Source organism: Lichenostomus cassidix, chromosome 1Aa (genome assembly GCF_008360975.1).
Source record: "Lichenostomus cassidix isolate B80296 chromosome 1Aa, HeHo_3.0, whole genome shotgun sequence".
Taxonomy (NCBI): Eukaryota; Metazoa; Chordata; class Aves; order Passeriformes; family Meliphagidae; genus Lichenostomus; species Lichenostomus cassidix.
The window spans coordinates 3437925-3463604 of record NC_139480.1 but is presented as its reverse complement, the minus strand read 5'-3'; the positions used below and the strand labels follow the sequence as shown (position 1 = coordinate 3463604).

General features: G+C 48.0%; 3 protein-coding genes across 3 annotated transcripts; all 3 read right to left on the bottom strand.

Annotated features, from left to right (window-relative positions):
• Positions 1-516: 516 nt before the first annotated feature.
• Positions 517-16146, bottom strand: LOC146443075 (endonuclease domain-containing 1 protein-like). Its single transcript, XM_085082185.1, has 3 exons — positions 16062-16146; positions 4265-4583; positions 517-2200 (listed from the first exon to the last, which is right to left on the bottom strand). The coding sequence occupies exons 2-3, from the start codon at positions 4547-4549 to the stop codon at positions 1655-1657; spliced, it is 831 nt and encodes a 276-aa protein (XP_084938311.1). The 5' UTR covers positions 4550-4583; positions 16062-16146; the 3' UTR covers positions 517-1654.
• On the bottom strand, positions 10471-16199 carry LOC146443074 (endonuclease domain-containing 1 protein-like). The gene is made up of 3 exons (XM_085082195.1): positions 16062-16199; positions 13691-14009; positions 10471-12141 (listed from the first exon to the last, which is right to left on the bottom strand). Exons 2-3 carry the CDS (start codon positions 13973-13975, stop codon positions 11602-11604), a joined length of 825 nt encoding a protein of 274 aa, XP_084938321.1. The 5' UTR covers positions 13976-14009; positions 16062-16199; the 3' UTR covers positions 10471-11601.
• A 3266-nt stretch (positions 16200-19465) lies between these two features.
• Positions 19466-22037, bottom strand: LOC146443073 (endonuclease domain-containing 1 protein-like). Its single transcript, XM_085082178.1, has 2 exons — positions 21714-22037; positions 19466-20596 (listed from the first exon to the last, which is right to left on the bottom strand). Exons 1-2 carry the CDS (start codon positions 22000-22002, stop codon positions 20052-20054), a joined length of 834 nt encoding a protein of 277 aa, XP_084938304.1. The 5' UTR covers positions 22003-22037; the 3' UTR covers positions 19466-20051.
• Between the last annotated feature and the right edge of the window lie 3643 nt (positions 22038-25680).

Genomic DNA, 25680 nt, shown 5'->3' with positions numbered 1-25680 from the left:
GAAAGCAGCAGCCCTTATAAATGAACCAAGGCAAAATGCAAACATTATTTTCTCTCTTGGGCTTGCCATATATTTCACAAGCTTGCTGTGGAGGGAAGGGCATTTCTGGGTACTGCCAGGGGTAAAGGTCCTCAGGACAACTCAGGAGCTGATTGAGGAGGTGGGACTCATGGGGGTGGTCAAGCAGCCTGTGGCTCCAGAGCCTGGAAAGCAGGAGCAGTGGGGCATGGGATGAGCAGTGGTGAGGATGAGTGTGGTGGCAGTCCCAGCAGGTGTGAAGAGGTGGTGAGCGAGTCAGAGGGAGAACCCTGATGTACAGCAGAGGTGTCAGTAGAGCAGGAGAAACTGGAGTATGATGCTGACACTTGTGTGGGAGTTATAGCACCCTCTGATAGTATTTGGACACCCAATCTCCTGCAAGGATGCTCTGGGCACTGTGTCATGACTGCTGGTGGAGGAAATCTCACTGGGAAGCAACCTGTGGTTTGTGTATTAAATGACCCTGCAAAGCAGCACTGCAGCAAATAACTTTTATTGTGAGCTCTTGCAAAATAAATGATCAGGCACACATTTGTCTTTAATAACCATTGAACACATTTCCCCAAATCACTTTCCCATAAATCTGCAGGACAGCTTCAGAAGAACCGCAGAGAATGAAGGTAACCAAGCAGTGTATCACAGAAATTTACCTTTGGCATTCTCAAACTTCTTGTATATCTGATCTGATGCCTGATTCTGCCTGTCTGATAGCTCAGCTGCTGCTGTCAAGGTGCAGTTTCAAAAGCAAGCAAACAAAGCCTTATGCCAAGATCACAAAATCACTGAATTGTTGGGTTTTGGAGGGACCTCTCAAGATCTTCTAGTCCAGGCCCCTGCTCAAGCAAGATCAGCTAGAGCAGGCTGTCCAGGATTGTGTGTTGTTGGGGTTTGAGTATGTCCACATATGGAGTTGTCACCACCACAAGATCTCTGGGCAACCTGAGGTGCCCTGGTCCCACAGCCTTCCTAAGGAGGTGAGGGCCAAGCCCTGAGGGACAGAGCTGGAAACACAGCAGAGATGGAATCAGCACAAATGCTGCACAGGACATTTGTCCCACTCTACTGTGCTCTGGTGAGACCCTGCCTGCAGTGCTGCCTCCAGCTCTGGGGCCCACAAGACAAGAAGGACATGAAGCTGATGGAGTCCAGAGGATACCATGAAGGTGCTCTAAAGGCTGGAGCACATTTGCTGGAGAGAGGGTGAGAGAGCTGTGGGTGTTCAGCCTGGAAAAGACTCCTGGGAGTGAAGTATCTAAAGGGTGTCTAAGAGAGCAGGAGAGGAACTTTGGACAAGGATAGGGAGTGACAGGGCAAGAGGGAATGGTTTCTGAGTGGTGAAAGGCAGGGTTAGATATGATAAAGAAATTAATTACTGTGGGCATGCTGTTGTACAAGCAAAAGTTACCCAGAGACGTTGTGGCTGTTCCATCCTTGGAAGCATTCAAGGCCAAGCTGGACAAGGCTTGGAACAATCTGGTCTGAGGGAAGGTTTCCCTGCCCATGGCAGGGGGCTCAGAACGAGATGATCTTTAACGTCCCATCAAACTCCACCCATTCTGTGATTCTATGATATGTGGGAAAATCTCTCAACCCTTTTCCCTTCAGGATGTGAGGCTTATTCTCGTGGACATTTACTGTTGAACAGAATAACCTCTTGACCCCCATATAGCTCGGTCAATGTGTCCTCCAGCTTCCCCAGTGTGAGGAGCTTGAACTCGTTCTTGTCATTCTCAGCAATGACAGCCCAGGCCCTCATGGGCTCTTCACCCACCAGACAGCAGGCAGCTGACCAGATGTAGCTGGGTTTGTTAACCCTCCCATTGGAGACGTAGTTGTCCCCAGGCACAGCACCCACAATGACATAAGTGGTTGTACAGCCCTTGCTGTGTTCTTTCATCGTTTTAAACACATAGTCATTCCAGGCTCCCTTGTTGAGACTGCTATCCAGGGGCACTATGTTGGTCAGGGTGAAGGTAGCCGACTTGCTGTCGTAGTCACTCTGATGGCCAGTGGGGCTCAAATGGCCACGGTCCAAACCAATCAGGTTGTCGTAGTCTTCAAGGACAGCCTGGCTCTCTTTGATTTGGTCTAATGTGAACTTGCGTTGCTCTATGAGGATCGATTCTGTTTCCATCTCTTTAAGATTACTTTCACCTATCAGCTTCACAGGGAAAGAGAAAAGAGGTGTTAGAATGGGGAATGGGAGTAATGCAGCAGATTTCCTCAGAGCTCTCGTCTCTGAGTGTCAAGATGTCATTTTTTGTGATGTCAGTGTATGAAAATGTATGAATCGGAGAAATCATAGATGTGCCCCTCCTGGATGAACACAAGAGCTTTAAAGAGAAAGCAGCTCAGAATCTGACTGCTCTCAGTTTGGCTTGTGACCTTTGTGATCCAGCCTGCAGCCTGTGCTGGGAGTGTGGCGGGATGCAAGAGACAAAAAGCATTCTGCACTCCTGGGTTTGAAAGGTGACTTTGGTGAGACACCATCCCTGCCACATCTGCTTCCCTTTCCTCCTGTCTCCACAGCCCAAATCTGCCCAGGGCTCTCCCTGGATCTCCTCATGCCATTCTGTGATTCTGCTATTCTGCCATTCTGTGATTCTGTGATTTTATGTGTGCTTGCTACAGGTGTACCCGCATCGTGGAACACCAGAGGTTGCCTCCTCTAAGCCCATACACAGGGAGATGTGCTGGGAAATCTGTCCTGGAGCTGAGGTTTCCCTAGGAGAGCTACAGTTCATTCAAGGATGAATATTTCTTCTCAGTAATGAAAGAAAAATAAAATCCGTCTCAATGTAAATGAATTCTGCTACTGCAGTGCTAAGAATGGGTCTCAGAACTGATCTGTGCCAGGGATGATCTTCTTCAGGATCATTGCATCATTGTAGAGAAGCTGAAAATTATCAGCCTCTTCAAGGAGCCTGTAATCCCAAAAGTGTCCTGGGAAAACTAAATACTCCTAAAAGGCCTCTGAACAAACTTACCAAAATCAGGATTTTTCAGGTGGCTTGGGTCATGGTTCAGGAGGAAAAGGTCAGGTTGGATAGGGTTTGGAGCATCCTGGTCTACAGGCAGGAGGCCTGGCCCGTGCAGAGGAGTTGGATTGAGATGATCTTTAAGGTTCTTTCCAACACAAACCACTCTCTGATTCTGAGATTCTACGAAAAGAGAGTTATTATCCCACCCCAATGTGGAGGCTGCAGTGGTGCAAGACCAGATTATTTTCTTGAGTTTCTTTACCTAATAGGCCGAAAAGATTGGTTTTTTCCATACCTTCAACAACTTTTTTGTTCATTTTTAGGGAAAAATATTTAGCCTTCCTCTGGAATAGGGCATATGGATATTTGCAGTGGCTCACCTTCCCCCAGATTCTCTCCTGCTGCTCTGTCCTTAGCAATGACATGAATTTCCTCTTTTTCTGTTCTGCAATTGGCCTGGCCTGTTCTCCTGAAGTTTGTCTGAAGGGTGTTAGGGTGGGCTCTGCAGTTTGTGGAGATCTGGGTGTCTGTTGGATATTTCTGGGCAAAGCCTGAGCCAAAGGTGCTCAAAGGGCATCTGCTTGTGGATGGAGATCACAGCCTTCTGACTGGACTGACACTGATGCTCCTCACTTTGCACTGCCTGAAACATCACTCCAGAAATCCCCCCACTGTTAACCTGACCCTCTCATCTCCAGTGCCTGTGCCTGCCTTGGCTTTGTCCCTGGACCATCTCACCCCATTCTGAGTTTCTTCTCACTTCTCTCACGCCACTCACAAAGTCTCTTTGACTCTTGACTGGGAGCAGATAAACTCTGTCAGGGATGCAGAACAGCTCAGGGCAAAGTGGAGATCAGAGCCCAGCAGGACTGTTGGTCCCTTAAATTCAGCCTCTCTTGGATGCCTTTTCCCCACCATTTGGTTTCCCACCACAGCAGGGCACAGGGAGAGGAGATCATTTGACTTTGTAATGTAATGCAAAGTAATTTGATTTGCTGTTCCTGTCAGGTCACTGCAGAAAACTGGGCACCTTTGGGATATGACTCATCTCATCTTCCTCCTGATGTGTCAGATGCATCAGAGGAACCATGTGGGGCATGTCTATGAAGTCAAACGACAAGAATCCCATTGAGTGTGTCCATTTGCATGTGTGTAGAGAGGTGGGAGGAAACAGAAATGGTTATTTAAATGCTGTAGCTCATCTTTGAGTGGCTAGATAGTGATGTGCTGTAAGAGGGACTCACCTGGGGCTCAACAAACCACGAATGAAAAGGTCTTCTGTCAGGTTTAGGCCGGTAGATGTAAGCAGAGTACACGGGAATTCTCCGGTTTCTGTCGTACAGGGTGGCAAAGTGATACTGGTTGTTGTAGCGCTGGCAGATCCAGGCTGGGCTCGTTGGCTCCAGGGCTTCATTTGGTGGGGTCTCCAAGTAGAAAAACTGAGGACAACTTGCAAAGGACATCACGACCTCGCTGTGTCCCAGCCAGAGGCAGCTTGCCAACACCTGCAGCAGCAGCAGCCACAGCATTGTGGGAGGATTTCAATGAAGGCCTCTTGTTCTCCTGGAAGGCAAATGCAGAGGGACACTCAGCTTGGAGAGAGCTAGTCATGGCCTGGAACCTTTTTTTGTGGCAGGGGAGCACAGCTGGCAGAGGAGGGGACTATGAGAGACCCGGAAAGGGGTAACTTCTGTCCTCCTGGATGGGGGGAATATCATGAGGACACTAAGGGGGAAAGATAACACAGGGTTACGGTGTCTAGAGGAGGCAGCATTGGAAGAATTCAGCCTGTATGAGGAACAATCCAGATCTACTCCATTCCTAATCAATTGTCACAGCAAAGTTATCTTGGAACTGAGGAACAGCCTTGGGACAAGGTCACCTTTTCCCATCTCCCTCCTGCTCTGAGCACCTTCCCACAGCAGACACCTGCAACTGGACAGGGATTCTGCTCAGCCCCCTGCAATGCTGAGCTGGGCTTTAGTCTCATGGAGCATTTGGCAGGGAAAGAACATCGATGCTGCACTTCCCATATGTCTCTGGCCCCATCCAGGTTCACACAGACATGCAGCTCTTCCAGTCAGACCCAACACTGAACCCCAAATGCTCCACCTGGGGTGCTGCCTCTCAGCTGACATTGGGCAATGAGTGTCCTGCTGCTCAGCTTGCATTTCCACATTATCCACCCCACACTCTGAACTTGCAGACACATGGAGACAGAAAATGAAGGGGCCAAGCAGATGGTAGCAGCAAGCAGGATGGAGGACAACACCTCTATCTTATCAGCACAATGGTTGCTGCAATGCAAGCACTGAGGGGCAGCTCTTGCCATGCTTGCATGGGATTCCTGCTGGTCCCCATCTTCAGCTTTGCTGATTGATTTTCCTGTACAGTCAAAGGCACTGTTGCAGGAATTTCTATTTCCTGGACAGCAACCTGTCCTATCTTGTCTTTCTCAATGCTGACATGATTTTCAGCAGTCAGCAAGATCATTTCTCTGGAAGAAAACAACTGGTAAGCTCCCTGTGATGCTGGCAGCCCAGCAAGGGGCTTTGTCTCCTTTCAGAGGTAGCACAGGCTTTGTGAGAGCAGTGATGTTTCCATTTGCATTGCCAGATACTCGATGGAGTGATTTAATATCATTAGCATTTGGAATTAGGCAGGCAGGACAGGAAGATAAAGGATTCCTGAGAGAGGAGCTGCCACAGCCACTAAAGCACAAAGCCCACCTTTGTCTGGGAAGGGTCTGAGCTGAGGACTGCTGAAGGCTTGACAAGTCACCTGGCACATTTGCTCTTTTCTTATTCTTCTCCCTGACCCTCATCTCTCCATTTCTTCTGGATTCAGGATGTTGAGCTACAAACACCCCTGTTCTGACCCAAGGCACCTGGTTCTTTTTCTTTTTACCAGCTTTGGATTGGGAATGTGGTGACCGATAAGCTGGAAAGTGAGAACTGGAACCACAAGTGGTGTCTTTTTACAGTACTCTGCAGAGCACAGCCATATTTGCCCCAAATTCAGCAGCGAAGTTTCTTAAAAGTCGTTTCACATTACTCCCTCCATGAGCTTAAAATATATTTAACTAATTTAATATCTAACTTAGTAACTATATAGAAACCAACCTACCATGAGAAAGAGCAGCACAGGATTCTGCTCGCAGCTCCAAAGTGGCAGAGGATTCTCAAAGGGCTCTCCTGCTGTCTGATACTGGCTGCTTTTATATCATCTCCAACAAGGAAGATGTGTAAGACTTCCCAAGCAGGGTTTAGTGTGATCTTTTCCAGCATTTCAGACAGTACTTGTTTTTTTCCAGGGGACTTTTGCAACATCCTGGGCGGGTTTTGGTATTCAATATGCTCTTCCTCCGTCCTAATTAAGATATTTGATGTTATTTCTGATGGTGACGTGGCCTGAGTTTTGTTTGCTAAGGAAGAAACGGAGCAAATGCAAGGGAGTGTAAAATCAGTGGTGACTGAAGAACTTGAGAAATGGGAATGTGAAGCAACTAAGCTGATTCCTTCCACTGTTGGGCTTCCTGTTGCTGTTGTGCAGCTAGCAGAGTAATGAAAGCACCAGTTCTCAGTGGCAAGAAGGAATGACCTTTATTGTTTTGATTTCATCACATATATAGAGTTCTCAAAAGTCACCCAGATTGGTCAGTCAGAAGCCTTCCCCCAGGCCTGATTGGCCAGGCCTGCACTGTCCAAGCTCTGGGACACTGCTCCAACAACACCCAAACTTTATCTTTATTTACAAAACACAAGAAGAGTTCCCGTGGGAAAAACCTGTGCTAGCCACAGCTTCCTAAGTGTTTTACAAGCTTGCTGTGGAGGGAAGGGCATTTCTGGGTACTGCCAGGGGTAAAGGTCCACAGGACAACCCAGGAGCTGATTGAGGAGGTGGGACTCATGGGGATGTTCAAGCAGCCTGTGGCTCCAGCGGCTGGAAAGCAGGAGCAGTTGGGCATGGGATGAGCAGTGATGAGGATGAGTGTGGTGTCAATCCCAGCAGGTGTGAAGAGGTGGGTGAGTGAATCAGAGGGAGAACCCTGAGGCGCAGCAGAGGTGTCAGCAGGGGTACCCCTGCGTGAAATCACACTGATGCATTCAGTACATCAGGAGGCTGTGTAAACTGTTGATCCCAGGAGAAAAAAAAAATTATCCTGGGATTGCAGGTGCTCAGTTTGTATCCCTCAAAAGCACTGCCCGGGTATAAATATTCTCAGCAGCATCCTTGGGTCTGTGGCACAATGCTTGGGCAGCAGCATTCCTGAACACCTCCTCACCTCATGAACCTCACAGGTGCAGGACTGATGTTTCTGTGCCAAAGTGCTGTTGCCCAGCAGCAAGGGACAGTTTGCCCAGGCACAGCAAGTGAGAACCTAAGTGCAGGGAGTGTTACCTTACATGAACCCATCCAGATACACATGAGATAAGTAGTTCCTCGACTTGAAAATCGACTACAGAAATCAAAGGAGGTGGAACCTTCTAAAATAACCTTATGAAACTTGCCTGACAGGAATGTTTGCCTCCCGGATAGACCAAAGGAACTTTGCCCAGCTGCTCTCTCAAGCAGAAGCAAGAAGATGGCAGTGCCTTAATTTTTTGATTCCTTCTCTTTTGGGACAATACATGGCAACACGTTGAGTTCACAAAATGTGAACCCTTGGTGTTATTGGAAAAGGGCTAAGCAAGCTACATGATCCATCCCACTGGGCAGTGAAGTGCATTTAGCTCCCAGCATCTCTTCACAGATGCTGGCAAAAATAATTTTTCCTTAGTGGTGTCTAAATTCCCAGTGACACACTGGTGCCCAGAACTCTCCCCAGAGATGGACAGACACAGAGCAAACTGAAAACTTCCTCTCCCATGTCAGTGCAGCTGCATCTTGCCAGGGGACAGAGGTGCTTTTCACCCCACTGTGGGCATGGACCAGCTCTGGGCTCAGCAAAGGGCTGTATCCCTATTCCCCATTCACACCAGGCCCAGCAGAAAACAGAGGCAATCATGGATGAGAGGTGCCTGGCAGGATGCTTGTGGAGCTGGGGCAGCCTTGTGCTCAGCTCCAAGCTGGGCTGCTGTGAGAAGCACAGAATGCTTTCTGTTGGAAAAGGCCTCTGAGATTCACCCTGTGGCTGATCACCACCTGGTCAACTGGACCATGTCACTGAGTGCCACATCCAGCCCTAAATACCTCCAGGCATGGAGACTCCACCACTTCCACAGGCAGTGCACTCCAATGTTGAATCACCCTTTATGTGAAGAAATTCCTACAGATGTCCCACTGGAACCTTCCCTGGTGCAGGTTGAGGCCTTGTCCTCTCATCCTCTCGCTAGTGGCCTGGGAGAAATGTCAAACCCCTCCTGGCTACACCCCATTTTCAGGGAGCTGTAGAGAGAGATAATCTCTGTGAGCCTCCTTTTCTCTTGGTTAAAGAAGCCCAGCTGCCTCAGCCTCTCCTCACAGGCCTTACCCTCCATGTCCTTCAGCAGCTTTGTGGCCTTTCTCTGGACTGGCTGCAGAGGTGGCCTGGGCCATCGATCCAGCCTGTCCAGATCCCTCTGCAGAGCATTCCTAGCCTCCAGCAGCTTAAATCTTGTTGCAGAGCAGAGCAACAGACCTTCAAAGCCAAAGTGACCTTCTGTCTCTGGTTGGGAAGAAGCCCTGGGACCAGTGAAAAACATCCTGGTCACAGGGGAAGTGGAAATAGAGCATTTTGGGCCTGTGAACTGCTGGACCTTTCAGAGGTGAGGAGCACGGTTTGTTACCTTAATTTAGGTTTGTTTACCTGTTGCCATAACATAATGTTGTGAAACACGATAGTTAATTAGAGTCTTTTGTAGTGTAGAGTTATTTCCTATTTGTGTTGCAGTATATAAGCAATTATCACTGCCCAATATAGGTCTTTGCCATTCCATCGTGGAGATCGGGTGTTTAACACCACACAGTCTCCCATCAAACTTGGTGTCATCCGTGATCTTACTGAGGGTTCACTCCATCCCCTCATCCAGATCAGCAGTAAAGGTATTAAACAGGACTAGGCCCAGCACTGATCCCTGGGGTACTCCACCTGTGGCCGGATGCCAGCTGGACGTGGCACTGTCCAGCAACACTCTCTGGGCCTGGACATCCAGACAGTTCTTAACCCAGCTGAGAGTGCACTTGTGCAAGGCCTGAGATGACAGCATCTCCAGGAGAATGCTGTGGCAGACAGTAGCAAAGGCTTTGTTGAAGTCCAAGTCATCGCTTCCACAGCCTCCCTGTCATCCACTTGCACAGTCATCTGGCTATCAGAGGATATCAGGTTGGTCAGGCAGGACCTGCCTTTCCTAAACCTCTGGGGGCTGGGTGTGATGCCTTGGTTATCCTGTAAGTGCTGTATGATCATACTCAGGACAATCTGCTCTGTAACCCTTCTGGGAAGTGAGGTCAGGTGGACACCCCAGAGGCTCCCCAGAATCTCCTTCCAGCCCGTCTTGTGGATGGCTGTCACAATGGCCAAACTCCACGAATCTGGAACCCCACCTGTTCCCCAGCACTGATTAGAAGTAATGGAAAGCAGCACCCCTGCTGAATAAACCAAGGCAGAATGCAAAATGACTCTTCTCTCTTTTGCACTTGCCATGAATTTCACATGCTTGCTGTGGTGGGCAGGGCATTTCTGGGTACTGCCAGGGGTAAAGGTCCTCAGGACAGCCCAGGAGCTGCTGATTGAGGAGGTGGGACACATGGAGGTGGTCAAGCAGCCTGTGGCTCCAGAGCCTGGAAAGCAGGAGCAGTGGGGTGTAATAAAAAGACTACTTCTTGTTCATCAAAATCTTGCTAAGGCCTCTTGAACAAAAGGAAATTGCGAATCTTGCTAACACTGCTTAAAAACAAAGGGAAAGTTGTTTTGGGTGGGAAAAGGTTCACTAGCAAAATAAGAAGTAATCTGTAAGCTTGGCATTCTGCAAGATGTACTGTCTCAGCAGAAGAAGAACAGAAGCAGCCCAGAAAGCCACACAGTGCAGGGTACACATAACCCAGAAGATAAGGCCTATAAAAGGACTGTAAGGGGGGGAGTTGCGTGCCTTTGGCCACCCAGAGCTGCTATGTTGGCTACCGCTTGCTAATAAATTATAAATTTTTAATTGGCTTGACTCCGTACTGGTTCTGTGAGTCCAATCTATAACATGGGGCATGGGATGGGCAGTGGTGAGGATGAATGTGGTGTCAATCCCAGCAGGTGGGAAGAGGTGGTGAGCGAGTCAGAGGGAGCACCCTGAAGTACAGCAGAGGTGTCAGCAGAGGAGAAGTAACTGGAGTCTGATGCTGACTCTTGTGTGGAAGTGATGGGATACCCCATCTCCTGCAAGGATGCTCTGGGCACTCTGAAATTACAGCTGGTGGTGGAAATCTCAGTGGGAAGCAACCTGTGGTTTCCATATGAAGTGACCCTGCAAACCAGCACTGCAGCAAATAACTTTTATTGTGAGCTCTTGCAAAATAACTGATCTGACACACATTAATCTTTATAACAATGGAATACATTTTCCCAAATCAGTTTCCCATAAATCTGCAGAAAAGCTTCAGAAGAACAGCAGACAATAAAAGTATCCAAGCAGTGTATCACAGAAATTTACCTTTGGCTGCTCAAACTTCTTGTATATCTGATGCCTGATTCTGCCTGTCTGATACCGCAGCTGCTGCTGTCAAGGTGCAGTTTCAAAAGCAACCAAAAAAAGCCTTATCCCAGGATCACATAATCACTGAATTGTTGGGGTTTGGAGGGACCTCTCAAGATCTTCTAGTCCAGACCCCTGCTCAAGCAGGATCCCCTAGAGCAGGTTGTCCAGGATTGTGCATTTTTGGGGTGTGAGATTCTCTAGACATGGAGTCACCACCACAAGATCTCTGGACAACCTGAGGTGCCCTGGTCCCACAGCCTTCCTAGGGAGGTGAGGGCCAAGCCCTGAGGGACAGAGCTGGAAACACAGCAGAGAAGGAAGCAGCACAGATGCTGCACAGGACATTTGTCCCATTCTACTGTGCTCTGGTGAGACCCTGCCTGCAGTGCTGATCCCAGTTCTGGGGCTTACAAGACAAGAAGGACATGAAAGTGTTGGAGTGGAGTCCAGAGGAGGCCATGAAGATGCTCCAAGGGCTGGAGCACATTTGCTCTGGAGAGAGGGTGAGAGAGCTGTGGGTGTTCTGCCTGTGGGAGACTCCTGGGAGTGCAGTTCCTAAAGGGTAAGAGAGCTGGAGAGAGACTTTGGACGAGGATAAGGAGTGACTGGACAAGAGGGAATGGATTCTGACTGGTGGAGGGCAGGGTTAGATATGATAAAGAAATTAATTACTGTGGGCATGCTGTTGTACAAGCAAAAGTTGCCCAGAGTTGTTCTCACTACCCCATCACTGGGAGTGTTCAAGGCCAGGCTGGACAGGGCTTGGAGCACCCTGGTCTAGTGGAAGATTGAGCTGCCCATGGCAGGGGGCTCAGAACAAGATGATTTTTAAGGTGCCATCAAACCCAACCCATTCTGTGATTCTATGACAGGTGGGAAAAGCTCCTGAGCCTTTTCCAGCCAGCATGTCAGGCTTATTTGAGAGGACAGTCACTGTGGAACAGAGAAACCTTTCCCTTCCCATAGAGGTTCGCCAATGTGTTCTGCACATCCTCCAGTGTGGTAACTGCAACTTTGCTCTTACTATTGTTTTTAGCAATGACCCCCCAAGCCCTCTTCTTAGCTGGGCAGCAGGCAACTGACCAGATGTGGCTGGGTATGTTAACCCTTCCCTGTTGGTTTTGGGGTTTACTAGGCACAGCACCTGTGATGACGTAGGTGGTTTCACAGTCCTCGGTCTTCTCTCTCATCGTTCTCTCCTCGTATTTTCTCCAGGCACCGATGTTTAATTGCTTGTCCTGGGGCACTATGTTGGTGAGGGTGAAGGTCGGCAACTTTGTGCCATAGCTGTCGTGGTGGCCACTGGGGTTCAAATGGCCACGGGTCATACCATGGAGTGCCTTGTAGTCATCATCCACAGCCTGGCTCTTCTTGAGATCCTCAAGGAGGTCAGGGTGCTTAGTTCTAAAATCCAACTCTTTTTCCATATCTCTGGAATAAGTTGAGTCAATCAGCTTGACAAGGAAAGAAGATGCAATAGTGTTAGTTTTGGAGAAGGGAGTGATGGAGCAGTTTTCTCTGGAGCAGAAGACTCTGAGTAACAAGCATGATTTTTTCTGCCATCTAAATGTATGAAAATGTATGAGTCAGAAAGAAATCATAGAGCTGCCCCTCATGGATGAACACAAGAGCTTTAAAGTGAAAAAAATCAGAATCTGACAGCTCTCATTTTGATTTGTGACTTTTGTGATCCAGCCTGCAGCCTGTGTTGGGAAATTGGGTGAATGCATGAGACTGCAAAAAGATCTCTGCAAAAAGATACCAAAATCAAAGATTTTTCAGGTGGGCTGGGTCTGTGGTCCAGGAGGAAAAGTACAGCTTGGATGTGGCTCTACTGCAACCTATTCTAGTAAAAGGTTTTCCTGCCTGTGCAGGAGGTCTGGATTGAGGAGATTTTTAACATTCTTTCCAACACAAAGCACTATATGACTTTATGATTCCACATAAGATTTTCTGCCTGCTAAATGTGGAGGTTGCAGTGGTGCAAGACCAGATTAGTTGCTCGAGTTCCTATGGGGAACAAGTGCAAATGATTATTTTTTTCATATCTGCAACACCTTTCTTTTCATCTGTAGGGAAACATTTTCAGGCTTCCTCTGAAACTGGGCATATGGATACTTGCTGTGGCTCATTTTCCCCCAAAACTCCCTCCTGCTACTCTGATCTTAGCAATGACAGGAATTTCCTCTTTTTGTGTTCTGCAATTGGCCTGGCCTGTTCTCCTGAAGTTTGTCTGAAGGGTGTTTGGGTGGGCTCTGTAGCCTGTGGAGATTTCTGTGTCTGTTGTGTCTGCTGGATACTTCTGGGCCAAGCCTGAGCCAAAGGTGCTCAAGGGGCAACTGCTTGTGGATGGAGATCACAGCCTTCTGACTGGACTGACACCGATGCTCCTCACTTTGCACTGCCTGAAACATCACTCCAGAAATCCCCCACTGTTAACCTTACCCTTTCATCTCCAGTGCCTGTGCCTGCCTTGGCTTTGTCCCTGGACCATCTCACCCATTCTGAGTTTCTTCTCACTTCTCTCATGCCACTCACAAAGTCTCTTTGACTCTTGACTAGGAGCAGATAAGCTCTGTCAGGAATGCAGAACAGCTTAGGGCAAAGTGGAGATCAGCGCCCAGTACTGCTGCCCCGTCAAATTTTGCGTCTCTTGGATGCCTTTTCCCCATCACTTGGCCTCCTACCACAGCAAGGAAGGGTAAGTTGGCGTTGTTTGAGTTTGTAATGGAATGCAAAGTAATTTGATTTTCTGTTCCTGTCAGGTCACTGCAGAAAACTGGGCACCTTTGGGATATGACTCATCTCATTCTCCTCCTGATGTCTCAGATGCATCAGAGAAACCATGTGGGGCAGGCGTTTGAAGTCAAAAGAGAAGAATCCCTTTGTGTGTGTCCATTTGCATGTGTGTAGAGGGGTGGGAAGCAATAGAAATGTTGGGTCAAATGCTGCAGTTTTTCTATTGGTGGTTGGAGGGTGATGTACTGTAAGAGAAACACTCACCTGGGGCTCAATCAGCCACCCTTGAGGTCTCTTATCCTCTCCAGGCTGGTAGATGTAAGCAGAGTAAACGGGAATGCGGGCATCTCTGTTGTACAGGGTGGCAAAGTGATACTGGTTGTTATAGCGCTGGCAGATCCTGGCTGAGTTGTCCGGGTTGATGGCATTATTTGGGGGTTCCCCCTGATAGAAAAACTGAGGACAGCTTGCAAAGGATTTCACCACCTCGCTGCGTCCCAGCCAGAGGCAGCTCGCCAAGTGCCACCAAATCACAATCAGCCTCGACATCGCGAGAGGATATCAGTGAAGGTCACTTCTTACCCTGGAAGGCAAATGCAGAGGGACACTCAGCTTGGAGAGAGCTGCTCATGGCCTGAAACCTTTTTTGTGGAAGGCAGGGACACAGCTGGCAGAGGAGGGAACTATGAGAGACCAGGAAAGGAGTAACTTTTGTCCTCCTGGATGGGGGGAAAATCACAAGAAAACTAAGGGGGAAAGATAGCACAGGGTAAAGGCGGCCAGAGGAGGCAGCATTGGAAGGACTCAGCCTGCATGAGCAATGATCCAAATCTACTCCATTCCTAATCAATTGTCACAGAAAAGTTATCTTGGAACTGAGGAACAGCCTTGGGACAAGGTCACCTCTTCCCATCTCCCTCCTGCTCTGAGCACCTTCCCACAGCAGACACCTGCAACTGGACAGGGATTCTGCTCAGCCCCCTGCAATGCTGAGCTGGGCTTTAGTCTCATGGAGGATTTGTTAAGTAGAGTACATCGATGCTGCACTTCCCATATGTCTCTGGCCCCATCCAGGTTCACACAGACATGCAGCTCTTCCAGTCAGACCCAACACTGAACCCCAAATGCTCCACCTGGGCTGCTGCTTCTCAGCCGACATTGGGCAATGAGTGTCCTTCTGCTCAGCTTGCATTTCCACATTATCCACCCCAAATTCTGAACTTGCAGACACATGGAGAGAGAAAATGAAGGGGCCAAGCAGGTGGTAGCAGCAAGCAGGATGGAGGACAACACCTCTATCTTATCAGCACAATGGCTGCTGCAATGCAAGCACTGAGGGGCAGCTCTTGCCATGCTTGCATGGGATTCCTGCTGATCCCCATCTTCAGCTTTGCTGATTGATTTTCCTGTATAGTCAAAGGCACTGTTGCAGGAATTTCTATTTCCTGGACAGCAACCTGTCCTATCTTGTCTTTCTCAATGCTGACATGATTTTCAGCAGTCAGCAAGATCATTTCTTTAGGAGAAAACAGCTGGAAAGCTCCCTGTGATGCTGGCAGCCCAGCAAGGGGCTTTGTCTCCTGTCAGAGGCAGCACAGGCTTTGGGAGAGCAGTGATGTTTCCATTTGCATTGCCAGACACTCGATGGAGTGATTTCATATCAATAGTATTTGGAATTAGGCAGGCAGGACAGGGAGCTAAGAGAATTCCTGGGAGAGAAGCTGCCACAGCCACTAAAGCACAAAGCCCACCTTTGTCTGGGAAGAGTCTGAGCTGAGGACTGCTGAAGGCTTGACAAGTCACCTGGCACATTTGCTCTTTTCTTATTCTTCATTCCCTGACCCTCATCTCTCCATGTCTTCTGGATTCAGGATGTTGAGCTACACACAGCCCTGCTCTGACGTTAGACACCTGGTTCTTTTTCCCTTTACCTGCCTTAGATCAGCAATGTGCTGACCAAGAAGTTGGAAAGTGAGAACTGGAACCACAAGTGGTGACTTTTTACAGTACTCTGCAGAGCACAGCCACATCTGCCCCAAATCAAGCAGAGATGTTCCTGAAAAGACCTGTTCCGTGACCCACTCTGCAAAATTAAAATATATCTAATTAACTTTATATCTAACTTAATGTGAGATATCAAAAAACCAATCTACCATGAGAAAGTGCAGCACAGGACTCTGCTCACAGCCCCAAAGTGGCAGAGGACGTCTCAGAGGCCTCTGTTGCACCCTGATACTGTATGCGTTTATAGGAAGTGAGAGTTGTTAGATTTCCCAAACAGGGTTTAGAGTGAATTTTTCCAGGAGTTCAGGCAGCATCTGTTTGTCCAGAGGCTTTTTGCAAGGTCACGGGTGGGTTTGTGGTACTCAATAATCGCCCTGTGGCTTCTTATTCAACAGTTCGATGTTAATTTTCAAGTGAGATGGCTTGAGTTTCTTTCCCAAAGCATTCCTTGTGTCCTTGCCTTCCTAACTGACAGAAAATTCTAAAGTGCTGCAAAATTCAGTGCATGCATGAACTCTGAGTGCTCCCTGAAGATCATCAACTCCAGCCTGGGCTTTATCTATATATATTCGAAGGCTCAGGAAAGACTTTGAATATTGGAAACAATGTGGAGAAAGGAGGAAGAGCTTACCTTGAAGCAGAGTCTCAGAACAGGCAGCTGAACTGTTCCTTCCCTCTTCTCCCTGGAGAAAGGATTGCTTGAATCCTCAGGAGTGCCACGGCAATATATACCCAGTCATAAATCTGCCCCTTCTCATTAACAGGGAATTCCACAGAAAAGAGAAGTTGTCTATTTTTGTTCATGGGAGTTTGTTTATGCCCACCCTGAAATGGGCTGACAGTTGTTTGTTACAGTTTCCTCAGAATTTCTCCCAAATTTGCTGACTTGCAGCATGCTATGTCGGGATCTGTTAAATATAGTCCCAGTCATAAACCTGCCCCTTCTCATTAACAGGGAATTCCACAGAAAAGAGAAGTTTTCTATTTTTGTTAAGGGGAGTCTGTTCATGCACACCTGAAATGGGTTGACAGTTGGGCTTTATAGTTTCTCAGAATTTGTCCCAAATTTGCTGAGTTGCAGCATGATATTATTATCAGTCATAATCTGTTAACAGGGTCCATTGACTTCCTTGTTCATTTCCTCATTCTCACCAGGTCCAGCTGCTGCTGCTGCTGCTGCAGCACCTACATGTGTTTCTGCTCCCAGCAGAACGTCTCTGGCCTTTCTCTGACTACACTCAAGTATTCACAGTCTGCTCTTCTGCAGCCTCTCATAATAGCATTAATATGGCCAGGCTACATCTATTCTCTTGCCTGACTGCCATGGCTTTTTAACACCTCTTATTCATGCTACCAGCCTGAGGCTGAGAAGGCCCTGGGGATACCTCTGAGTCCCTTCCAGTACTTTAAGGGTCTCCAAGAGAGCTGCAGACAGACTTTGGACAAGGGCATGGAGTTGACGGGTGTGCTGGTTTCAGCTGGGGTAGACTTAATTTTCTCAACAGTGGCAGGTGTGGGGCTGTGGTTTGAATTTGTGCTGAGCACAGAATTGATAACACAGAGATGTTTTTGCTATTGCTGAGCAGTACTTACACAGAGCCAAGGCCTTTTCTGCTTTTTGTAGTGCCCAGCTGGCGAGGAGGCTGGATGTTGGGGGTTGAGAATTTCTTCCCATTCCTTTCACTAGGCAACAAATCGTCTGATTTTCGGAGCAATCAAGCCCTTTTGTAAAAGACAAAGGCTAGGTTTTTGGGCAGGGCAAGGTAAGGGAGAGCTGCTGGGGAACACGCTCTCGTGGTTCGGACGCTGAGGGTAGAGGCTGCTGGCTCTTTGCTTTCCGGCTGCTACCAGAGGAGATCCAGCTGTGCCCTGTTTCTCTTCTCTCCTGGCTGGGTGAGCTTTGATTCAACTTTTTCTCCTCACGGGGAAGGGCACATTTCGACCCACCCCCCCCCCCCCCGGGCTGCGTTCCCTCGTGGCTGCTGCCGGGAGAGTTCGGCTGCCTCTGCTGCCTGCCCCGCCCTCTGCCGCGCGAGACCGCGGCGTCTGCTGTGACTGTAGAAATTCTCGCTGGCCGGAGAGAGAGAGAGAGAGAGCACCCGCTCCTGCTGCCCTGTTCCCTCGCTGCCCTGAGCTGTTTCCTGCTGCGCTGCGTGTTTCTCAGCCTGTCCGCCATTGCAGCCGCCGGACGGTGACCTGACCCTGCGCCACAGCGCCACCTACAGCCGCTCGGGAGTCATCGCACCTGCCCTGCCCGGCCGGGAGCTCAACAGCGCCCCTGCTGCTTGCAACTGTGATTACACCACACGGGAGAACGTTCAGCAGCTCACGTTATCTGCTGTTTGGTTTTCTGGTTCTAGTTGTGGTTTGCTATTATTGTTATTGTTTGTTTATAGATACTAGTAAAAGAACTGATACTCCTTTTTTCCCATACCTTTGCCTGAAAGCCCTTGATTTACAAAATTAAATAATTCGGAGGGAGGAGGGGAAGGAAAATCACATCCTCTGCTCTAGGGGAGGGTTCAGCCTCTCTTGGCAGACACCTGTCTTTCAAACCAAGACACTGGAGGTGCCTGGGAGGTTGGGAGGAGACACAGCCAGGACAGGTGACCCCACCTGACCAAAGGGATAGTCCAGAGCATGTGACATCATGCTGACTGTGCAAAGAGAGGGGAAGAAGGAGGAAGGAGGGGAGATTTGGAGTGATGGGTTCTTTCTTCCCAGGTAACAGTTAGGTGGGATGGGGCCCTGCCCTCCTGGAGGTGGCTGAACAGCTTTCTGCCTATGGGAAGCAGAGAAAGGATTCCTCATTGTGCTTTGCTTGTGTGCATGGCTTTGGATTTCCCTTTTCAACTGTCTTTATCTCCACCCACGAGTTTCCCAGCTTTTACCCTTCCAATTCTCTCCCTGTTTCCAGTAGTCATGGAGCGAGCAGTTGTGTGGGGCATGGCTGCTGGCTGGAATTAAACCACAGCGTTAAGACAAAGTGAAATGGCTTTAAATGAAAGGCATGTAGGTTTAGATTGGATATTAGGAAGATATTTTTTACTGTCTTGGTGGTGACACCCTGGCACAGGTTGCCCAGAGCAGCTGTGACTGCCCCTGGATCCCTGGAAGTGTCCAAGACCCAGTTGGATGGAACTTGGGGCAACCTGGGATAGTGCATGGTGACCCTATCCATGGCAGAAGGGTGGAACTGGATGGTCATTAAAGTCCTTTCCAACCCAAAATGTTCTTTGATGCTATGATCATTCATTCAAATCTAAATTGGACTCAATTTCTTCCACATCCAGAAGTCTGGAAATAATGTAATGACAAAGTGGTTGTTACAACCATAAATATCCAACAGAGGTGTCATAGACTTGAAGGTGGCTTAAACAAACTCGTTGAGTCCTATGGTTTATTTTGTCCTAGTTGACCTGGGACTGATGTCTTAAACAAAGTGGGGTTAGCCAGATAAGGGAGAAGACAAATTAGAAGCAGATCTGATGGTGGTGTGGAAGTGCTTTTTATCTTGGCAATTTCACTCTTTTCTTATGAGTCCCAAGGGGCATAACAAAGCAGGGCCCAACAGTAGTTGCATCATTAGAAGGGGCCATAAACCATCAAAGACCCCTGAAGTGTTCCCCAATTCCACAGTGCTGCATTACACAATGTAGAACCCCTCCCCAGGGGAAGTGGGGCAATCTGGGTATGGGGTAACCCTGAACCCACAGAACCCGTTGAACTCCTTGTTGCACAGGACCCAAACCCTAAAAGATCGAGACTGAGGACATCAAAATTGCAAGTCTCATTGCTAGAGCCATGGAGGTATCTTGTATGAGTTGTTGGCACCCTGGTCCACTTTGTCCATGCACAATCAGAGGAGAAGTCACTGGAGTCTGCTGCTGACACTTGTGTGGATGTTAATTGCATCCTCTGATTGCATTTGGACACCCAACCTCCCACAAGGATTGTCTGTGCACTGTGACTTTACCACTGGTGGAAATTTAGATGGGAAGCAGCTTGTGATTTACATATGAGGTGACCCTGCAATTCAGCACTGCACAAGTAATTTTTATTGTGAACCACTCAGGAATTAAATGATTTCTCTGACATTTATTTTTTGATTGTGACATTGAAAACATACACTACATTTCCCCAAATCAGTTTTCCATAAATCTGCACTGGAGAGAGGGTGAGAGAGCAGGGGATGTTCAGCCTGGAGAAAAGAAAGCTCTTGGGAGAACTTGGATCCCCTTCCAGTGTCTAAAGGGTTTTAAAGAGATATGAAAAGGGATTTTGGACAAGGATATGTCCATGGAGTAACAGTCCAAGAGGGAATAACTTTAAACTGAAAGAGAGTGAGGTTAGATGTTAGGAAGAAATTCTTGACTGTGAGGGTCGTGAGGCACTGGCATGGGTTGGTCAGAGAAGTTTTGGCTGCCCCATCCGTGGAAGTGTTCAGAGCCAGGTTTGATAGGGCTTGGAGCAACTTGATCTCGGGGAAGATGTCCCTGCAGATGGCACTGGAGCTGAAACTACGTGGATGGTCTTTGAAGTTCCTTCCAACCCAAACCATTATGTGATTTTATGACATGTGGCAAAAGCTCTTGAGGCTTTTCCACCCAGGATGTGCGGCTTAGTCCCAGGGACAGTCACTGTCAAACAGGGAAACCTGTCCCCTCCCATAGAGCTGGGTCAATGTCTCCTCCAGCTCCCCTAGCGTGAGGAGCTGAACCTGGTTCTTGTCGTTCTCGGCAATGACTGCCCAAGCCTTTATGTAGTTGTTGTCCACCACGCAGCAGGCAGCTGACCAGAGGTGGCTGGGTTTGTTAACCCTGCCCTTGGCAATGTAGTTGTTCCCAGGCACAGCACCCACAATGGCATAAGTGATTGTACAGCCCTGGGTCCTCCTGATCATCGTTTGCTGCTCGTAGTTGTTCCAGGCACCACCATTGAGTTTCTCATCCTGGGGCACTATGTTGGTGAGGGTGAAGGTAGCCATCCTGCTGCTGTAGTCATCATGGTGGCCATTTGGGTTCAAATGGCCTTGGTTCAAACCCGTCAGTTTCTTGTAGTCATGAAGGATAGCCTGGCTCTGGCTGAGTTTCTCCAAGCTGACATTGTATCGATTTAAGAGTGTCCACTCTTTTTCCATAGTCTTGGGATATGTTGTGCCATCAGCTTGAGAGAGAAAGAAGAGGAAAAGGTGTTAGTATTGGGCATGGGAATAATGGAACAGATTTCCCTGGAGCAGAAGTTTCTGAGTGTCAAGATCCTGGCCTTTATCTGGTCTTAATGTGGTACAATACCCGATTAGTTGCTCAAGTTCCTATGAGGAACAAACGCAAATATTTTTTATTTTGGAAATTCCTGTCACATTTAGTGCATTATATTTAGCCTTCCTTTTGAAACAGTTAATATGGATTTCTTTCATGGTTCATTTTCACCTAAATCAATTCTGCCACTCTATCATTAGCAACTACATGAATTTCTTCTTTTTGTGTCTGTTATTTTCTTGGCCTGTTTTCCTAAAGTTCTCCTAAAGTTTGTCTGAAAGATGTTTGGGAGAACTCTGTAGTTTGTGGAGATCTTTGTGTCTGCTGGATTCTTATGGACCAACCCTGAGCCAAAGGTGCTCAAGGGCAACTGCTTGTGGATGGAGATCACAGCCTTCTGACTGGACTGACACTGATGCTCCTCACTTTGCACTGCCTGAAACATCACTCCAGAAATCCCCCCACTGTTAACCTGACCCTCTCATCTCCAGTGCCTGTGCCTGCCTTGGCTTTGTCCCTGGGCCATCTCACCTATTCTGAGTTTCTTCTCACTTCTCTCATGCCCCTCACAAAGTCTATTTGACTCTTGACTGGGAGCACATAAGCTCTGTCAGGGATTCAGAACAGCTCAGGGCAAAGTGGAGATCAGAGCCCAGCAGGATTGTTGGTCCCTTAAGTTTAGCCTCTCTGGGATGCCTTTTCCCCATCATTTGGTCTCCACAGCAGGGCACAGGGAGAGGAGATCATTTGACTTTGCAATGGAATGCAAAGTAATTTGATTTGCTGTTCCTGTCTGGTCACATCAGAAAACTGGGCACCTTTGGGAAATTACTCATCTCATCATCCTGCTGATGTCTCAGATGCATCAGAGGAACCATGTGGTGAAGGTGTTTGAAGCTAAATGAAAAGAATCTCATGCAGTGTGTCCATTTGCATGTGTGTAGAGGGGTGGGAGAAAATAGAAATGGTTATTTAAATACTGCTTTTAATGATTGGTGGGTGATGTGCTGTAAGAGAGACACTCACCTGGGGCTCAACCAGCCACGTTTTAGGTCTCTTGCCAGGTCCGGGCTGGTAGATGTAAGCAGAGTACACAGGAATACGCATCTTTCTGTCATACAAGGTGGCAAAGTAATACTGGTTCTTGTAGCGCTGGCAGATCCAGGCTGGGTTCTGCGGCTCCAGGGCTTCATTTGGGGGAGTCTCCCGGAAAAAAAACTGAGGACATGAAGTTTCAAAGGATGTCACCACCTCACTGTGTCCCAGCCAGAGGCAGCTCACTGACACCTGCAGCACCAGCAGCCACAGCATTGTGGGAGGATTTCAGGTGAAGGGCTCTTGTTCCCTGGAAGGCAAATGCACAGGAGGGAACTGTGAGAGACCAAGGAAGGGGTAACTTCTGTCCTCCTGGGTGTGGAAAAATCAGCAGCACTATAGGATTGTGTAGGGAGATGAGTGGGGATAAAAGGATAATGGTACAGAAGTTAGAAGGGAAAATATGGTTGCTTTTCCCTGGATGAAACATGTTCAGCATACCTGGCCTCCCACACACAGTACAATCTAAGGGGGACTGAAAACAAAGGTTGGAGTGGAGTGGAGTGGAGTGGAGTGGAGTGGAGTGGAGTGGAGACACCATGGCCAGGCTCTGTCAAAACCCTTGAAGAGGAGGCACCTTGATGGTACTTCCTAGCTCATAAACTGCATGGCAGCTGAAAACCATGAGAGATAAATGAAGATGTCCTGCTGTTGAATCAGGAACCATGGTGAAATCACTCTCCTTGCACTGGCACACACCCCCATCCCAAGGTTATTGCATGTACTTTACTGAGATATCCACCCCCAATGTATGGTCACCCTTTACTTATTAAATGGTATGACTACACTTGGATCTCCACCTAAATGTAAAGAAACAGTATAAAAGTGAGTTAAAAAGGGGGAGAAGTGATGGAAGACTCCATTGGTAACTTCTGGGATCAGTCAATGGGCTGAATCTATCTTTTCCCCTTAAGGATGCCTATTGAGTAAGAATCCTACTCTATGCATGCTGAATGATTACCTCAAGCCAGCTTTTGTTGGGGATTAAAGCTCATTAGTATGTTGCTCTGAGTTAGTATATTGCTTTGAATATCTTTTTGCCCTCAGATACTTCCACTGGCAAGCCTCAACCCTTAACCTGTCACCATTTTATTAATAAAAAGTGTAATTGTGTAAACAGTTAAAGTAAGACCTCCAAGGGCATTGGGAGTTGCTGGCAGTGGGTAAAAGTGTGGAGACCCAGGAGGGGTTTCTCTGGTTGCTGTGTGACCCTGAACAAGTCAGGTCAAACCCAAAGAACTGCTCAGTAAAGAGTCCCCACAACAGGACACTGACAGACTGGTCAGGCAGAAGGGTTTTGGCTTTCATGGGGTGCTGAGAGACTAAACACAAAGGGTTTGAGCAAATCTCTCTTTTCCACACAACAGGTTGAAATCTAAAATGGGTTTTAGGTGCCTAGAAGAGGCATCAGTGGGTGCATTCAGTCTGTCTGAGGGGTGTTCCAAACCCTCCCCATGCCTAAATAGCTCTTACAGCAAAGTTATTGTAGAACTGAGGTGTGGCATTGGGACAAGTTCACCTTTTCCAACCTTCTTCAATTGGTGAGGACCTCAGATTTTCACTGGCACTGCTGCAGTGTCAGAAAGTCCTGCAAACACCCAGGGCCTGAAACCCCCATTTCCCAATATGATAGAATCATAGAATATGCAGAGTTGGAAGGCACTCAATAGGATCATCAAGTCCAACTTCCAGCCCCACCCAGGACAGCCCCAGAAATCCCACCATGTGTCTGAGAGTATTGTACAAACAGTTCTTGAACTCAGGCAGGCATGATGCTGTGAACACTTCCCTGGGGAGACTGTTCCAGGCCTCAACCACCATCTGAATGAAAAACCTCTTCCTGATACCCAGCTAAAACTCCTGACTCAGCTTCATGCCATTCTCATTTCCTTCTGCTCTGAGCACCTTCCCACAGCAGACACCTGCAACTGGACAGGGATTCTGCTCAGCCCCCTGCAATGCTGACCTGGGCTTTAGTCTCATGAGGCATTTGGCAGGGAAAGAACATCAATGCTGTACTTCCCATATGTCTCTGGCCCCATCCAGGTTCACACAGACATGCAGCAGACTTCAGCCATGTCTAATATTGAATCCAAAGTAGTCCAGCCTGGGGGCCTGGCTCTCAGCTGACATTGGATACTGAGCTACATAAACCCTTGGCTCTGACCCAAGACATCTGGTCCTTTTTCCCTTTACCAACCTTGGATCAGGAACGAGGTGACCAGTAAGCTGGAAACTGAGAACAGGAACCACAAGTGGTGACTGTCTACAGTGCTTTCCAGAGCATGCCCATAGCTGCCCCAAATCAAGCAGAGAAGTTCCTGAAAAGTCCTTTTGCATGGCCCCCTCCACAAGATTAAAATAGATCTAACTAACTTAATATCTAACTTAACATCAGTTATATAGAAACTAACCTACCGTTGGAAAGAGCAGCATAGGACTCTGCTCGCAGCCCTAAAGTGGCAGAGGACTCTCAAATGCCTTAGCTGCAGTCTGACACTGGCAGGTTTTATAGGAGCTCCAGGAAGGCAGAGTAGTTAGATTTCCCAGATAGGGTTTAGAGAGAATTTGTCCAGGATTTCAGCCACCTGTGTTTGTCCAAAGGCCTTTAGCAAGGCCATGGGTAGAGTTTTGTTACTCAATAAACTCACCCCTCCTTCTTATTCAACAGTTTGATCTTAATTTTCCAGGTGACTTGGCTTGAAATTCTTTCCCAAATCATTCCTTGTGTCCTTGCCCTCCTTTACAGAAAATGCTAAAGAGCTGCAAAATTCAGTGCATTAAAAATACATAAACTCTGATTGCTCCTTGGAGGGCAGATGTTGGAGCTCAGCAACTCCAGCCTGGGCTTTCTCTATATATATTTATTCCAAGGCTCAGGAAAGACATGAAATATTGGCGTCAATGCTGAGAAAGGAGGGAGAGCTTACCTTGAAGCAGAGTCTCAGAACAGGCAGCTGAAGAGCTCCTTTCTTCTTCTCCCTGCAGAAACACTTGGCTGATCCCTCAGGAGTCCCAGTGCAATATCTACCTGGTCGTAAATCTTGCGATAAACAGGGAATTTCACTGAGAAGAGAAATTTTCTGTAGTTATTCAAGGAGATTTGTTCATGCCTGCCCTGAAGTGGGGTGACAGTTGCTCTTTGCAATTTCCTCAGGATTTCTCCCAGGTTCTTGCAGCATCACGTGTCAGGAGAAAATATCTGAGTCTGGTGACCTCTCTATTTCCTCATTCCCCATGAATGGGGACCTACATGTGTTTCTGCTCCTTGCAGAACATCTCTAGTGGCATTAGACTGACTGGTCTGTCTTTGAGTACACCCAGATGTTCACAGCCTGCTCTTCTGCAGCCTCTCAGAATACAATTAATATGGCCAGGCTGCATATTTTCCCTTGCCTGACTGCCATGACTTTGTAAGAGCCCTTATTCATGCCCAGCCTGGTGCTGAGAAGGCTCTGGGGACATCTGAAAGACCCTTCCAGAACCTGAAAGTGGTTCAGCTGGAGAGGACCTTTTGGCAAGGGCTTGGAGTGACAGGACAACAGGGAGCAGCTTCAAATTGACAGAAGGCAGGCTTAGATTAGACATTAGGATTCGATTTTAGTCCCAAGAAGAGCAGGTTCAGGGCACTGTACAGCTACCTGAAAGGAGGTTGTAATGAGGTTGAGATTGGTCTCTTCCACCATGCCAGTAGTGAGAGGACTAGAGGAAAAGGCCTTAGGATGAGACAGGTGAGATTCAGATTAGATATTAGAAAAAAAAGCTTTCAACTGTCATGTAGTCAAGCAATGGAATAGTTTGCCCAGGGAGGTGCTGGAATCACCATCCCTGGAGGTGCTTCAGAGGCATCTGGATCTGACACTGGCTGATATAGATTAGTGGTTTAAGGGTTAC